This window comes from Haemorhous mexicanus, chromosome 1 (assembly GCF_027477595.1).
Source record: "Haemorhous mexicanus isolate bHaeMex1 chromosome 1, bHaeMex1.pri, whole genome shotgun sequence".
Classification (NCBI taxonomy): domain Eukaryota; kingdom Metazoa; phylum Chordata; class Aves; order Passeriformes; family Fringillidae; genus Haemorhous; species Haemorhous mexicanus.
The window spans coordinates 96,432,892-96,451,142 of NC_082341.1; the positions used below are offsets into that span (position 1 = coordinate 96,432,892).

At 37.9% G+C, this 18,251-nt stretch overlaps 1 protein-coding gene across 5 annotated transcripts in view; it reads right to left on the reverse strand.

Moving 5' to 3' along the window:
• FHOD3 (formin homology 2 domain containing 3) overlaps positions 1–18,251 on the reverse strand; it is a 373,180-nt gene that overhangs the window by 173,263 nt on the left and 181,666 nt on the right. For all 5 annotated transcript variants that reach the window (XM_059856914.1, XM_059856895.1, XM_059856904.1 and 2 more), the window contains exon 5: positions 14,140–14,245. In XM_059856914.1, coding sequence (XP_059712897.1) covers positions 14,140–14,245 — 106 coding nt within the window. The remainder of the gene's footprint in view (positions 1–14,139; positions 14,246–18,251) is intronic.

Genomic DNA, 18,251 nt, shown 5'->3' on the forward strand with positions numbered 1-18,251 from the left:
TTTTGAGCTCAGGAGCAGAAGACAGGGGTTTGTGTCTCTTGCCTCATCTCATCCAGTCTCCAAATACATACCAAATGCAATGGAAGTCACTGAACAACAAATACTTTTCTTAAAGGTAACTACATACCAGCTTATTCAGCCTCTTCAAGGAGAGACAGATGAGACACATTGTTTGAGGGAAATGACCACCAATATTCACTGAGACTCTCCATCACCAATGGGTTTCCTGTCAGAACTGAGGAAGCCTACAGATCCAAAGTGGTTTCTGCAAAGATCCCACAACTGGACTTGAGGAAGAGTTCCAATTAAAATGAAACAAATTGCATCAAATACTCAAGACTTCCCATGTTACACTGTAAGTTCAGACACAGACTCGTGACTTCATATGAAAAAAACCTGAGAAACAAAAGATAACAAAAGATATGAAACAAACTACTAATCAAGGAGCAAATCCAATTCAGTCACAAGTGTGTACTACATTCTTTCTTGCTCAAGGAATTCACCTAACTACTTGAGGCAAGGTAACTGGAATTAGGTGGGATGAATTCTATCCTGTAACGTAACTAAAAGATGTTGTCATTTTATCACAAAAGTTCTGTGCCTGCTTGGTGATTTCTCATGGGCAGCTCCTCACAGCACAGCCAACAAAGGCCAGCTCCCCTCTTAACCAGCTAACCCACTCTTTTGTAGCACTCATCCTCACTGGACATAGCTGTGGCCTGTTAAGGGCAGGCCTGTTCCCAATCTTTGGTAATTAGTTCAGCTGCAACTTCTCAGGGGTGAGATTGCCTTCTGCACTATCTTTATTTTCTTACATTCTATCCCACACAAAAAGGGATTATTTTATACTTCCTACATCTTTAACTTTCACTATATATCCCAAAGGATTGATATAAAGGCAAGATTCCAACACACATTCCGGATAAACATTTACTTCTCCATCAGGTCTTGCTCTACTAATTAACAATGAAGATATTACACAAGAACTCAACATTAAAACACTAAATTAAAAAATAAGAAAAATAGGTCAGTTCTTTATAGGCAGAATCAAAAAAAATTACACTCTCAGTGTAAATGATTCAGTAGTCACCCCATCAAATCACATTACTACAGCTAAAGACCAGAGTAAAGCAACACAAGCCATTGCACCCTTGTAGCTAATAAAGCACTAGTTTCCTATGTATTTTCAACATTTGAAGTGAGCCATTAGCCTCACGACACAGAAAATGAAGGCATCGTTCATATGGGACAGTCTGCTTACTTCTAAAAATAGCCTGTTAGTTCCCATGAAAACATACCAGGGTTTAGCTGTCCATAATTTTCTCAAGTTTTAGGTTTGAACTGAAACTTTCCTTGTGGTGTTTGAATTACAACACTTTCTTTTTTTCATGGAAAATTTCTAACACTTATTATATTTGGGGTGGGTTTCTAAAAGGCAGGAAGAAAAAGGAAGAAGACAACTTATCACTGGAATTGAAAATACTGCTGAAAATATTTTCAGAAAGATGAATATTTTGGGAATTTGAGCTCTTTGGAATACTCAGAAAAGTTATAACTTCATGTCAGTGAAAAAGTTCAAACAGAAAACATTAAAATGTGCCCAAACTTATGTGACTATAAGGTTTTGAAATAGCTGTTTGACACTTGTAACAGCCTCTACTGAACATATACAATCAGCTGAAATCTCTCTATACTTGATTCTTGAAGCTCAAAATATCCCCATAATGCTCCCAGCTGCTGCCCTCCAAAGAAGGTCAAGGCATTCAAAGAAAGAGCAGCAGCTTGTGAGAGTTTTTGGTTTTATTTTAAAGAAATACCTTCTTACTCAGATGATGATAAGGGAATTCTCATCTGAATGGAGAAGGAAACAAAATACAAATCTAGAGGTGTTCAAGGAAATGAAGGAAAGAGAAATTCTGACAGAATACCTGATGAGTGACCTAGAGTTATGAAAAGAGATGAAGTGACTGGGACAAATGAGGGAAATAATGGGAAAGACTAACAGCTATTTGGCTGGAGGAAACACACAGATTAGGGCTGATGTGAGTGACGTTGAGGAAAGAAATGTACAGAAGATAAGATACCAAAGCTTGACTGGATCACTGATAGTGGCACTGCAACACTCTCCCTTATTTGTTTGACTGAGATCAAAATCACAGTTTTTCTGACACAGGAGTTTTTGCCCCAGCATTAAGAAGTGGGATGAGTAACTCAACAGTACTATTAAAAAAAAATAAAAAATCCAAAAGAATAGCAAAATAACAACCTTTTCATACCCATTTTTCATACGAACACATTCTTTTGTCAAGTTCATTACACCATCACACAAACACAGCTGCAGTGTCAGAACCCAGGACAGACAGGACAGAGGTGGAAAGATGTAATGTGAAGAAAAGTCATTTAACACAGCTTAAACTGGTGAAGAAAATAATGTAAATTAATTTATGAATATTGTTGAATGGATTGATGATGTAAATAAACCGACTGACAGAGGTTAAAGGAAGTTGATGTGAAAAGCATGAAATAGAAACAGATCTGAGAAAGAAAATTAGGACAGAATGGAGAAGAGTCTGAATAGGAAAAGAAGTGCAAAGAGTAACAATTAAAAAAGGAATAAAAAGAAAATACCATATCAACTTTGAAAAAACAGTCCAAGGACATGCTCCAAAACAGAACTCAAGAGTTACTGAATCTTTCTGAATTCAGAATGTGTTTTCAAGTGCCTCATTTCCTTATCTGCCACACAAAGATAATGCTGCCCTTTGAGCTCTTGGATAACATCTAGTGACAAAACCCAGAATCATGCTTGAGGAAAACAAACCTTTTATAACAGAGTTTGCATAGCATGAAATAATCACAAAGCCTGGGGAAGGACTGCTGATAAGAGCAGCTATTTAAAAGGTGTTCAGTAACTGCACAGGTGTGATGGTGCTCATTGGCTGAAGCAGAGCAACTGAGGGAAAAAGCTGTACCACTGTGCCATCAAAGGCTGAATCAACTGCCACACAAAGGGATCAGGTATGTCTGCAAAGAAAGCTCAGACAGGTATTTTCAATTTTCAAGAGTTTTGTTTATCAACCTTAACAGTATTCTTAGTGCATTTGTCCATAATCATCCTAGGGAAAAAAAAAAAAACAAACTCAAAAACATTTATCAAAAGCAAACATAAAAAAATATCCTCAGCAACCAATATATATAGTTTATATACAATACAGTCAATGTTTCCATTATTGATATTCACCCAAATACTAAAGGAAGCTTATGGTGACCCACTACAGAATTTTGTGAATATGGAAACCGTGTTTAGAAGTTGCAGATTTAAAACCAGAATTTCTGCCCAGTGAATGGATTTTTCCTGAGTGCAAAATAGTGTCTGCTCCTAAGACCACTCCCTGCATGCCAGGGGAAGGGTACTGAGATTGGGAACACCTGGGATGTAAGTCTGCAGATAGGGAGAACCCCTGTCACTTGCTGCTCATCAGGAATAAGTGCTGTGCAACCCAGCTGTACCCAAAGCCAATTTGGGGCATAAGTTTATAAATCACAGAGGTGTCTCCAAAGAAGGGAATTGCCAGGGGGAGGGGAAGGGACAGAGAAAGAAAGAGGGAGTTGAGAGCCTTGTCTATGCTGGTGATAACATATAGTAGGAGGAAGGTTAAGTAAGAGGAAACAGGATATTGCCCAGTATTGGCAGAAGTTCTTCAAGAACCCACCTGTCATTTAAATAAACCTACTTAAAACACACAACAGACACAGCATATCCTGAGTAGCACTTCAGTGCCAAGAGCCATTTGATGGCACTCCTCACAGCACACAACAGTATTTTTAGTGTTTCTTAACTTCACGGAAACTAAAGCACTTATAAGTTCAGAGAACAGAAGAATATTTGTTTTCTAACTGTAAACAAATTAAACAGGCAAAGGAAAAAAAGGCTTAATTTACATAGCACCTACATCACTCTCTTCACTAAATTCACTGGGAAGAAACCTCAAAGCGATAAATTATTGAAAGACACACCCTCAACAACAAAGGTACTGTATTTTTAGCATCTAGTGCAGGCTAGCTTGAGGGCAGGAGGTAGGCATAGCTGTATTGCTTGAGTGCAGGAGGTAGGCATAGTCTTCTCTTTTGGCATGACACCACCAGCTTTAGTGCCAAGAATTTAAACAGAAAAAGCTGGAAATGCCTCACACACTGAAAACAGGAAAAAAAAAATCCTTATTGTCAGGCAATATGGAGAGAAAGAAATCATGTCCCAATTAATAAACAGTGTATCAAACCCCACTTTTTGTAAAACTGTAGGAAAGAGATAAACCTCTGCTTCTCCCCACTGCAGGCAGGGAGCCCCAAGTACAACTCTCCTCCCTCTGGCTTGCAAAGGGAAGACAATATCCTGTCTGCCTTTACATGGCACCTTTGCTGCCTTACCCAGTCTGCTCAGCTCCTGCCTGTGCATCCACTGACAGTTTCACACTCATGTGGGGAGTGGGGGGATGCCAGCCCCCACTTTACTCTCTTCACTCCAATGCCACCCTCAGTGTCTCCAGGCCTGTGTATGGAAGGAGGAGGAGATGGCAGAGGAGGAGGACAGGAAGTAGAAAGCTGGCAGAAGGCAAGCTGGTTCTTACACTTCATTACAAAGCAGCAAAAAGTTTCACGCTTTCTCATTCAACCCATGTATTTATTTGCTAGTTCTGCTTTCCTGAGGGGCATGTGCTTCTCCATCCATGCTTCTTTGGGCTGCACAGAACAGGCAAGCAGAAACCCTCCACAGCAGAAACAGAAACATTATTACTCCCATGTGTTCACTAAGATTATCCTTCACTGTCATCAGCCAACAAGCACTCTGCAGTTTTTCTTAGACACATATGTATGAGCACACACTTAGGATCAGTTAATAATTAATACCATGCTAATACATGCAAGTCCCATGGCTTAGCTTTAAAGTTCCTCAATCATCTACAGTTTCTTAGTATTTGATGCAGTAGTGATCATAGACTTAAAAGCAGGTCACTGCCTAACAGTAATGAAAAAAAGTATTTTAAGAGTTTACAGTTCACTGGTCCAGCTTCCTGATTGCACCTATGAGAACATGATTGATAGAAATCCACAGGCATGCACATTTGCAAGGATTCCAGACACACGGAGCTAATATGTGACTTTAAATATTGTATATGGATATGGAAATTAACTCTGAAGATATCTGAAGAACCTCATTTTTGTCACGTCCTTATATCACACAATAATCACCTTCATAGAATAGCAGCCAGAAGCTCTCAATTATCTCACACATTTGACTCCAACTCTTCCAATTCTCATTTAAAGTCTTTAATTTCCCTTGATTATATATCAGGATGGAGCACTCTGTGCGGCAGTCTAGCAACCACCATCTCCAACAGCTGTGAAAGTCTCTAATCTCAAAATGAGAATAATCAAACTCTATTTCCCAATGATATTTTAACATGCTTTATGTGCATATATTCAATGCAAATAATTTATAGTGAAATTACCAGCAGCCATATACTTTGTGTAATTATTCATGTTTGTGCTAGCTTATGAATGTCTTTACTTTTCTACACATTTTCTCCTTCTCTACTTTTGGGTTACAATGTTACTACAAAAAGGCAGAAACACTCTGTAATATGCTCATAACCAGTTGGAATCAGCACATTGTTTTCAAGGTTTGTTCATGAAGTTTAAGTCGTTAAAGCATAAAATATCCACAATGGTTTTAAAGGTCTCTGGGAGTATTTCCCAAGTACTTAGTCTTTGCTCAGTAGTTCAGGATGGGCATTTTTCATATTCACTTCCTCATTTTACATGGAGTCTGCATAGTCTGAGGTGTCACATTTCATGGGAATTTTACAAAGCGTAAAAAAATTACCCAGAACCTGAAGATTCATTTTCATAGAGTCAGAAAGCAACTCAAAGGCTACCAGCCTCTGTCAGCTTTAAAAACAAGGGAAATCTATAATTTTATGGTGGTATTATTACTGAATTCCATCTAGACCCTATATCCTCCTCACCAGCAGTCCTAGCATAAAAGGCTATTTCATATAAAGCACAGTGCAAGGAAGAGCTCAGGTTTTTTTGTAGATGTGTAAATTACTATAGGGTGGTTAAACTTTTGAACTCAAATTTGCTTTGATTCCAATTCCCATTCCAGACTGGGAGGACTTGTACTGTATGCTCTGTGTAAGGACTATCTGGCTCTGCTTCCAGATGGATTATGCATCACAATCACATCCTGGGAGAAGGGAGGGAGGAGGAGGACAAAGGAGAGTGCAGCGCTTGCTCCAGCAACTCAGGGAATGCCTAAGGTTGTATTCAGGAGGGAACTCAATGTAATGCGTGCATAGAACAAGTTTAATAAATATATTTTTAAAATATGCAGATGAGAAATGAAGAAAGGAAACACTAGAAGTGTAAAGAGGAAAGGAGTGAGGATGTTGTCCCTCTTTTAAAACTTCATGACTTCCAATGTCAAGCTCTCCCAACTACCCCTGTACACATAAACAAATGCATTTAGTCTTAAAAAGATATTTGCAGAAGTGAAAGAGGATTCACCTATTGATACAAGAAGGTTTAATGTTTTTATTATTAATCATGGAGATAGTACAATGTGCCCTTTTCTTCTGGTATAACAAAGAACATCTTAACATAATTATTTCTAATCTAAAGGGTTCATGAATCCAGATGCCAAATCCATTTGTATTTTTTTCATTTCATGCTTTTCAAGAAGAGGCACATCTTGAGGTTTCTGCACATGTAACAGAAAGAGGTACTGACCCATCAGATATATAGGTCTGATTTTTCTGGGACTGCTACTTTTCATCTGAACTACAAGAAGTAGTAACGTTTGCTGATGGAAAACTGGCAGAGGAGTTTATTTCACAAAGGGAGATGGCATGGCTGCATCCCTGCCAGGCTGTACCTCAGCTCAGCAGTGCTGCTCATTGACAGATCTTGTTATCTGCTACTAATTTGCTCACATAGTGCTTGGTTTGATGTCTTTTATTTTGCAGATTTTTTTTTTTTTGTGTGGTGGTAGGAAACCTAGGTTGTATCTCCATGTGGAGTTGCCCTGTACAATGCGGGCATAACAACTTCCATGTGGAGTTGCCATCTGTTGGTATGGTTCCACAAGAACTGTGGTCTGATATCCAGCATAAAACTGAAGGACATGAATTTTGAAATGCCCACAGGACAAGTGTCCAATTCTGATAAGATTTCTGAAAGGTCAAATAACTGAATTTATGGGGGGACTGTGCCAGCAAATCACTCAGAAAAAACACTCCCAAGTAATCAAGCTACAGGCACTGAGTTTCTCTTTAAAGTTCGGGTATTACAGCAGGTGCTTTGAGATAGAGTGAGAAGTTTATATCCTTTTAAAGTACTGCCCATAAGACGGCAACTTGAATATGTAGAGACATAAATAGGAACTTCACAGTTGCATATGGATACCTTCACACTGAAGGCTAAGAGAAAAGAAAGAAATACAAGGGTAAGCCTAATCAAGTGCTGTCTATTACTAATTTACGTGGGGCTGGGATACTTTTCTACAGCTGGAAAACTTAAACCAGTTCTCCAGTTCACACTAAAACAGGAATATTGCAAAGATATGGAGTATTCAGTATAAGTTCCCTTTTCCCTGCTAAACTTACATTACTACCATCTGTTTTACTGCTGCAGTACCAACCATGAAGACACATCTATTTAGGATAGAAATGGCCCCTCACAGACTTTATTTCTATTGTCTTTGTTATTTACACAACCCCTGCTCCCCATATAGACATTTACTGCAGAAGAACATGCTTCTCTATGCTAAATGCTTTGTAATACCTAACCTTTAATGCAAAAGCCCATAGCCCCATAATTTATCAGGCTGAGGGAGGAAAGTTCAAGAGCACTGGAAGCATTCATGTCCTTGTAAATAATGAGAGGTCTTTTTGATAAAAACAGCCAGCCAATTCCTGGAAGCAGATCATCCCCATGTTACAGAGAGCATACTTACAAACCCCAAGCATTCCTAGTAGCAGTTGGCTCAATGCAGAAATGCCACCAGCTTGCTGATAACTTCATGCCTGGCTTTCAGAATGAAAGGGTTATCAGCAGCAGCTTCCACTGCCTGCTTGCAAAACCTCATCCTCACCTTCGACTTCCTCTAGCTCCTTGACATCTTCGGGCACACATGGTGTCCTGGTGACAGACAGTAACCAGATGGTCTTTTACCATCCAGCACTGACTTGTTTCAGGAATTTAATCTGATTTCCCAGAATATGCAGCACAGCCCTTGGCTCCAAACTTGGCATGCAGGTGGGATTGCATGCCTCCGGCTTTATAAATAGGCATAACTGTTGGTGGCTTTAGTACATGTCAGTGTTTGAGCTGTTTGCCTGTTATTCTGGAAAACCTGACCCCTGTCTGGGCATTCACCTGTGCTTCTGACTGACTCTGGTGGCTCCTGTGCATGTCCAACCACACTGTCAAAGAGCTCAGCATCTCCTAATTCCAACAGCAAAGTCACTTTCTGCTTTACAACTTAGTAGCTCTTACAGTAATTTCTTTCCATTTTTTATTGTTGTCAGCTGCACTTTACTGTATAATTAAAAGCACATGCAAAATACAGATTTAGAATCCCCCTGCTGCAGCAGGGAGCAGAGGTTTCGAAAAGGGTAACTACCCAGATACAGCTACACTCTTTCTCTTCACCCATCCCTTTGGAAAGGTTGGCTCCCATTTACTAACTAGGTAGGCGAGGAATCAAAATGTTGCCCCTTTCTTATGCCTCAGTGGGGGACTGGAAAGTTTCAGGCTTCTCAGTTCTTATTGCTCTACCTTGAGAAGTCACTGTTCCTCTTGGGAACTTCTCCATCACTGGCAGTTCACATCTGTGCAAATTGCAGCTATCAGGAAAACTGAAGGAAACTGTTTTAATGGATCCCTCATAATTTAAGCATGTAACAAAATTGCCTTGGAATTTTGTTTCACATATGATTTTTGTGTTTTAAGACACTCAGTTCTTTTTTATTTACATTTTAGGACTCATATAGAACTTTTCTGGTAAAAGCCCCTCATAAAATTACCTAGAAGCCCCAAAAAGTCTTGCAAAGCTCAGAAAAAAAAAAAGGAAAGGAAAAAAAAAAGAAAACAAAAAGAACATTATTATATACTCAGTCTATCTGCATGAAGATAAAAGCACGTGTGTACAAATGCAATTCCAAAACAAATGACATTTACTACTTATAAGGAAAAAATTGTAGGGCATAATAATAATAAAGGTGCTGTTCTATCAGACTGAAGATGCTGTTGACTTAGTGCATGAATTTATCAACCTTTAATCCTCTTAAATGGTATGTTCAGTGTCCCTGAGAGTATGTCAGATCCCTTACCCAGGACCATTACCATCATCTTCTCTGCTTGCACCAACATCTGTAGAAACACATGGGACTTCAGCACTTTATCAGAAGTGCAGAGGGTCTGTGACAGGAAAATGGTCTATTGCAATCTAGTGTTCTGCCCAGATTATTGAATTAAGTCTAAATTATTGAAGTTTTGATATTGTCCTTGGAGACACTTAAACAATGTGCAGACATGATGCTTAGGGCCATGGTTTCATGGTGGATTAGGCAGTGCTAGGTTAATAGTTGAACTCGGTGATATTGAGGGCCTTTTTCAACCTAAATGTTTTTAGGATTCTAATTATCTTTAATTTTAGATTACATTAATGGTTTAGGGATTTACAGGAGAGTGGTTAACTTAAAGCACAAATGTAACCTCACTCAAATCGTAACTCCTAGGCTCCTCCAAGCACTTTTTTTTCCTTTTATTTCTTCTTAAAAAAACAAACAAAAAATAACTCTAGAAATTCAAAACTGCCAAACAGAATTGAAACCATCTCTCATCCAGGCTTGACACTCAAATTCTTATTCTCCATATAAGCACACAGCTCTAACTAAATCAGAGAGCTGCATCCAAAAGCTGATTTGATTCAAGCATAGTCTAGTATGAGCACTTTATGACTAGTCTACTATGATTGCTGTCCTATTTTTTCCTCAGCCTTAGCTTCTTAGATCTTGCAGCAAGGTCAAGGACTTTGCCTGCTCAGACTGAACACTTGGCTTGTGCTTTCAGACCACAAGAACAATATCTAGCTTTCATCTAATTATGGACACCTCTAAATACTGATCTGAATCCATAAGCAGCCAAATATGGACCCAAGTACACAATTAGACTCAACAAACGAGGCTGGATGACCTTTTGACAACCTTCTCATTTGATCTGAGGGACAGACAGCACAGGACCCCTATGAGGCAGAATTTACATCACAGGGCCAGCAAAGCCATCCCTGAACCTCATATCTTACTTTCTTCAGTGTATCTTTAAAATAATTAAGCCTTGGTCTACACAATTTGGTTTTTTTTTCCTCACCTTCCCAACAGCATTGGCTAAATTATCAGAAAACATGAAGCCTACCATGGCATTTCATGTGTTGCTTTCTCATTCTGTGCAAGGAACAGACGATCTCAAAATTATACCCAAAGAATCTTCAAAATTACAATAAGGTAATATTAATCCTCGTCAGTTATGGATATTTTCATTACCTTTAACCCATTCCTATCTAGTTTTGAATATTTAGGTAACATCCAGCATACTGCAATCTCGTAACTGGGACAAAAAAAATTAACTTCAGTGTTATCCAGTGAAGTTCTTCATCCTTGAGGATCCTTGTGGAAACAAAGGAAGAGGGAAGAAAGAGCAAAAGGAAAACAACTGTTTCCATGGCGGGGTGGGGGGGGAAGTCCCTCAAAACACAGTTTCTTTAGATGGCCATAATAATCAAAAAGAAACATTGGAGAATACACTTTGTTTTAAGAACTGTTAAATAAGGAGGATCAAAAGCTGTTTTCTAAGCCAGTCTTTTTAAAAAGTAACCCTCAAGAGAAGCCCTGGCTACTGTTGGCTTCCAGTCTATAGGTTACAAGCTGACAGAAGGGAACACTTTGGGAAATGTACAGTCAAACAGCCCTAGTTCAAGGGACCTGAGCAGAAATAAACAGTCCTTCCTTAGCACTCAACAATAAACCATCTGGATTTCTCAGCACTGTATGTTAAAGCCACACTTATCTTCTCTTCACTTACCCATTAAAGAAACTAAAATTTTCATGCCTCATATTTAATCATTTTTTGGCAGCTAACTTTGACTTGAACCAAGTCAAAACCCCTAAGCAGAAATCCAAAACCAGGAAACATTAGAGTGAAACAATGCAGACTTTTGGAAAAAGGAAAATAATATCCTCAAGAAACAACTTGTACCTGGAACTCACTGAAGCACCTACAGCCCTTAAGCATACGTTTATTTCCAGCCTATTTTCCCTCCAAGGTACAAAGCGATTTCTTGATGAGTGCAGGCAAACAAGTTGCTATGAAACACTGGGAAATTGCTCAGTAAAGATGATGGACAGTCTCATGTAGGTGAGTCCTTGAAGGAAAGGTGGCAATGCTGTGCCTAAGGCTGCCACTTACTGTCACAAGCCCTATGAGTTGAGTTAGGATTGCCACAGGAAAAGAGTGAATGACACCAAATGTGCTGGAGAAATGTCAGAATATGGAACTTAGGAGAAATCCCATTATTTATGATTTAGGTTAAAAGCAATGAAAATAAGGAGAATATTCCACTCCAAAAGGATCTGCAGAACAAGGACACCACAGCAGGAAGGCAGAAAATCTCCAAAAAAAGACTACTTTTTACTTCTCAAACCTCCACTACTTAACACTAATATTAGAGCTTACAGGACCCACTTCTTTGCTAACTGTGATGTACCTTCAGTAAAATTTATTCACCTATTTACCAGTACTCCGCATCTAGTAAAATGCAGCGCTGCAATAGGTACACACAATGGCCACAAAAAAAAACCAACAAAAAAACCCAAAAAACCCCACCAAAAAAACAACAAAACAACCTAACCAGTCACTATGATCTTCCAAAAATAATAGACCAGAAACACTCTTACATGATGTATTTAATGCTTCTTTTCAACACCCTCCTCAACGTATCCGGATAAGATTGTTTGGCTATACCGTACTTCCAAATCTATCTTTATCTCATTGCACACGCAGACCTTTTCAGAAAGTACATGCTGCCTCCTGGAACTACAAACCACCTGACATAATTTTGGAGTTGTAACAAGCTTTGAAATTCCTGAAAGACAATCAAGACCAAAACTGAAATAAAGTCCACATCACACAGAAAAATTTGTATTATTGTAAAGGATGCTAGGATACACTACTCAGAAAGAAACTTCAGCTTCACACATGTGAATGTAGGGAAAAAAAAATACCTGATTTCAGAAGTTACCAATCCCTAAAAGCATCTTCCTAAAATAATGTTTTTACCTTTATGACATACTTCTACATAGGTAGTTTTTGTTATTGTAATGTTGTTTTGTTACATTCATTTTGAACAAGCTGTAATCACTTGTTAATAACAATGCAACAAGGTGAGTTTGCAGTTGCATTTGTATGATGCCATGGACATTGACACTAAGTCTCTGTTTTACCATTCATTGAATTCACGTGAAAATTTCTAATTTTAGATCATGGAAACCAGGCTGTTGAAAGCCACGAGAAGAAAGAGACCATTAGATCTCCTTGAATGCTGGATGCATTAGCATATGGGAAGGGAAGGAGAATGGGAAGGCTCCTAGACTGAGAGCCAGACTGTCCCATAAAGCACTTTTATTTTGCTTCCAGTCTGAATTTTCCAAGATCATCTATGGCCAGTTTTCTCCTAGAAACTTCTAACTGCACATGTTTCTGTGTCCTTGTCTTCTATTCAAGTACTTTTATGTGACTGCACAGTTACTGACATGGAACATAATTCCTGTAGTACTGGTTTGTTTCTTTTACACCTCCAGACTTATCTTCAATGTCTTCACATGAAGCTCCACTTATTATTTGAATCCTTGCTTTCCATAATTCAGCATTTCTGGTTTGTACAAAATCCTTCTAAGGTTATTTTTCTTGGGTTTTTTTTTTTTTTTTGCCCCTCAATGTGTAGTTTGGGTTTTAGTAGTTAAATACGTCTAAGTGACATTTTTAAATACAGTTATATACGTCAGTCTAAGAAAACTCAAATGAGCAATCTACCACAACTATTTATTCATAATCAGCCTCCATTTACTATGAGATCATCCAGCAGCAAAGACCCCTTGGAGTGACTGTTCTCCCCTCCAAATACTAAAGAAACTCTCCAAACTTACAGCCTAGGTTCCTTGGCTAGATAAAAAACACATGCATCCATCTGGCCCACAATAGAGGAAATCAGCTTTCTAATCACATAGCACACCTTTTCCAAATCCCTCTCCAAACCCCCCATTTGCCAGTTATCTTTTAAGTACAAAGAACAGAACATTAACCTCTCATTGCTTGTTTAACTCTAAAATGCCAGATACCTTAAAATTGTTTCCAGCCAAATTGTTTCCATGATTTTCTTCTGGTCTATTCTATAAATACTGCATGACATCCAGAGATACCAATGATGGTGCATTCAGCTGCACCACAATGAAAAGAAAAGAAATAAGAAAATAAGAAAATACATCTCCCAACAGGGTGATGGAGGAGGCTGGGTGCTCCCCCTCTCTGTTTCCCTGGTACTTTCCAACTGTCTAAGCAGCATGGAGAAAACCCTCCATTCTGCTTGGGAAGTCAACAGCCACCTATCACTGCAAGAAAGGAGAGAAACACAGCTTTCAGAACTACTCCTGCTTCACCCAAGCTGTTCACAGCAGCTCCTTTGTAAAAGATGACCACACTCCAAGAAGTTACTTTGTTCTGTGCCCTCTGACACAGCTATCCAGTGAAGACTTTAGAATGCCTTTTCTTTCTTAGAATTAGAGATTTGCAGAGTAATCTACAAGAAAAGGTGAGCAATGGGGAGAATATAATGATTCCAAATATTCCAATTCATTCTGCTCAGCAGTGAGTATTAATCTTCCCTTATGAAAAGTTTCTTGCATAACATGAAAGAATCGGGACCAAACTTAGAAGCAAGTTCAAAGACACTTTACACAGCAAGTTGCTGCAGACCTGTGAGAGCTTCCAAGCAAAGAAAACAACTTTTGGATGCATTTCCTTTACCTCTCAGGATGTAGTTCTGATAATTCTGGTCGGCTTCTGCTCCCACTTTGATTAAGCATGTCAGGCCTTCAGCAACAACAAACTCATGAACCAAGTCCTTGTCATCCTGTCACAGGAGAAGGAAAAGCTGAGTTAGATTTTTGAAAGACAAAGAAAAAGATTATATCATAATGTAAAAAACAAATGCATGCCTGAAACACTGATTTTATGTTTCACATGTTGTAAGCAAGTTGATATGAAAGTTGTTATACAGAGGACCAAAAGCAGAATTTTGGGTTTTAAAATCAGAATGAAATACATCAGTGCAAAGCACGAAAAAACCTGCTTAACTTTTTGGTAAACTACAGAAAATTAAAATCTGAAAAATATGACCATTTTTTCCATTGAAGGCTTGCAGACATTTTCCACAATACTAAATACCTTGTCATACCACATAAACAAATATCCTTAAAGCCCAAAAGTGTCAGGATCAACAAGAGAACACCATCTCTATTCCTTAGCATAATTCCAGTTTCAGTATTTTAGCTGTGTACAGCAAAACTTTAAAACTTGTTTTATTGCAATGTAATATTATATTTCTTACCTTAACATAATATTAATTATTTATATTTAGAATGGGAAAGTAAAGAAAGATAAGAGCATTAGTAGACAATATGCCTACACTGTCATGGAAAACAGCAAATACAAGAGAAAATTTCACAGGAGTTTATGCTTGCTAAAGTGGCTCACTATTTTTCCACCATCACTCCTTTCCTCAGGGTAGCAGAATGACCCCCCAGAGACACCAGGTAGTGGAGGGGTTTCCTGGGCCTTACATGCATTACTACTGTGCCAAGGGACTAAGGAGCCCCGCATCTAAAGCTTGTCTGTTCTTACAGAAGGCTCATGCAGACAAGTAAGAAGCTACTAAGAGCTGGATTAAACAGCCCTTAATGAATTAGCCATGCAAATTAGGCACAAGACCAATTAAAGGTAATAATGGGAGAGAATTGCTCTGCAGACAACCCTAGTTGCTGCCTGCCTTCTTTTAAATGATCTTAATTTATGCTTTCATACACAACAGTGTAACAGACATAAATTCCAGCTTTCCAATAATGCAGCTCCAAGAACCCAAGATCTGTACAGTAAATTTTTGAGAGTGATTTCTGAATTCATGGCAAACGCTTACCAAACTGCCAAGAGAAATCAAATAATCAAGCCCCCTTTAGTGAGACATTTCACTTACTGCAAGTTTCTTTCAGCTGGGGTGGTTTATTTACTATGAATTTCCTTCTTTCACCAGAGATAATTTACATAATTCCTAAAGTCTGACCAAAGGGGATATTATTAACTGGAAAGTGATCTATCAGTCCGTGAGAAGTTTAGAAATTATGAGAAAAAAAATACATTTCATGTTTTAGCTTGTCAAACTTGTTAAAACAATTTGAAAAATATTATACAGTCATGTAGAGATACACAAATTTATCACATGATAAAGGTGATTTATCCTTTAAATAAAGTATGAAAGTATGCAAAATGTAAGCATGCAATCATATTCCACATCTTGGTGAAAGGATATTGTAAAAGCCCAAAATACATAAGATAAAATTCATCCCTGTATATGCATCCTTGAGCTAAAAATTCTTCTTATTTTTTTAGTCTCAATGTTTTATCTTTTAGGAGTGCTTTTTTTTTCTTTTTTTTTTCCCAGTAGCTAGATAGAAGCCTTACTAGTGTTTTCTGGAAAGCTAAGAAGTTTACAAACTCACATGTCAGACCAAGGCACTACAGATGCAATTCCACAATTTTATGAAGACAAATTTCCTCTATTCATTTTCACCACTAGGTGAGTGCTCCTTCCCATGTAGCCCCTTGTTAGACAGTGTTTTTAACTCAAAATACCTGAATAATTTCTTCTTCTAAAAGAATTGTGAATCCAATTTCTCTCAAAACTCAAGAGAGGAAACATATCTGTGTAATCTCCTGACTAACCTTAATGTAAAGTATATTAAGGTTTCAGGTAACCTAAGGCTATGTGTCATGGTAACATGTTGCCTAATTTAAGAGAAACAACATATATAACAAATCTAATTATTGAGTGAAATAATCATATTTTTTTCTGGATGGTAATGTTATCCTAGTTCAAAAACATTTCCTTTTTCTTAAAATGTCTTTTCTTGATATTTGAGCATACATTTTCATTTTGCATCAAGTGTGTTTGCATAGTCCTTGAATTGAGGAAAAAAGGAATCTATTCTGGATTGACACATAGTGAAATAAAGAACATTGGAAAAACAGGAAAAAGTAGGAATAACTGTGGTTTGTGGCAGATTTTGACTTTTATTAATAGACCTAAAATGCCTTTTTGAGAAAAATAAATGAAATTTGGATGAACCAAAAAAAAAAAAAAAAAGCCCACATAGCAGAGAAGTTAATAGTAGCTCAGCCTTGAGAGTCTTCCAGATTGAACCATTGAACCCAAAAACAAAATAAAAATTTTAATAGCATTTAGCAATTAAGGGCTGCTGACATTCAGTGAAAGATCAACACTGAAACACCCACTGTAACTTTAAAATGTTTTCCCATAATCTTAAATACTGAATACATATTAGTGCATCACCTGGGGAAAAACTGATTGTCAAAATAAATCAAGGGTTTATGTTGATGGTATTTATTTATTTGTCTAGTTAGTTATTTAATTATTTATTTTTTTAATATGGATCTTTTCAAAGCTAATTTTGAGGTCTATCTTCTGGAACTTTTTCAAAGCAACCAAGTCATAGAGTCCCCATGGATTGCAAAGAGATATATTGCAGGGGAACAGCAGAGGAAATAGAGGGGATGAGGAACTCCAACCTGACTGCTTTGGAAAGCACTGAATAAACAAATCAAACCTGAATTTAATAAAAGGCTTTTAAGGTACTTCTCCTTTCCCAAATAAAAGGGAAAAAGAAGGTGTAATGAAGTAGAGTACAAACACATCATGCCTTAGACATAAATCTCAACTCAGTACATTATCTATCCCATCATGTATATACGATGAGAGGAAAGAAGCAAACATCTGGAATGTGCAGTGAAAGATGAAAGGCATGCAAGCCCATACGTTCTACATTGAAAGGAGAATGTTTACATCAATTTTGGTCTAGGATAATCTTTTCAGACCCATTAACTCACTGACTTGCCAAGTTAGGTGACCTCAAGAGTAAAGGCTACTCTCTAGCAATGGTTAAGAGGTTCAGGTTACCAGGAAGAGAGCATTCATTGTTCAGAATATATGGCATGAGCGTGACAATGATACCTACAAGTACATGCCACACGTGTGTGATAGCAGCTAGAAGGAGGCAGGGAAATGTTGCCATTTGCTATGGAAATGGACTCCTCGGCTAATATTGCAAAGATTTATGAGCCCTTAATCAGCAGGCATTAAGGCACTGATGAGAAAAGCAGCAAAACAGGCAAAGCTCTCTAAGCTTACTGCTAAGCTCCTGCAACCATAAAGACTGTGCAGTGACACAAAGGCTAGCTACTTAAAAGTCTTTATGAAAAAGTACTATTGGCCTCATCAGATAAATATATTTTGCTCATTTATTCACCGACTTCAATTAAATCATGTCTCTTCCTTTTTTAGGCTTCTAAAAAAAGATAATGTATGTCTGTGCAATAGAAGTCTATTTTCATCCAATGTATAACAGAAAAGACATTAAATATACTCAAAGTGGTGACTTTAAAACTTGCTTTTGTGGTTGACAAAATGCACAGACTATAGTTTTTCACCTCCATAACTTAGCCTAGCAACTAAAAAGACCCCACAAACCCTGTGATCAAGCAGTCTGTACCATGGGCTCCTATGCCTCTGGCAAAAGTAGTGGGGGACATTGTCTTCCTTCCCACATGTATGTACCATCTGATATATTTTATAATGCAGTTTTGCAGGGTCGTACCTGAAGATGTTTTTCTAAGGAATGGAACTTTGCAAGAACATGTTTTATCTGGTGTGCAGCTTCCACGTGCAAAGATAAATTGTTTATGTACTGTTTAAGATAAATTTTTCTAAAGCCTGATATTTCTGTGGGCCATATGGTTGAAAGCTTTTACCCAAAGGATCATTATTTTTATGCCACAAGAAAGTTGCT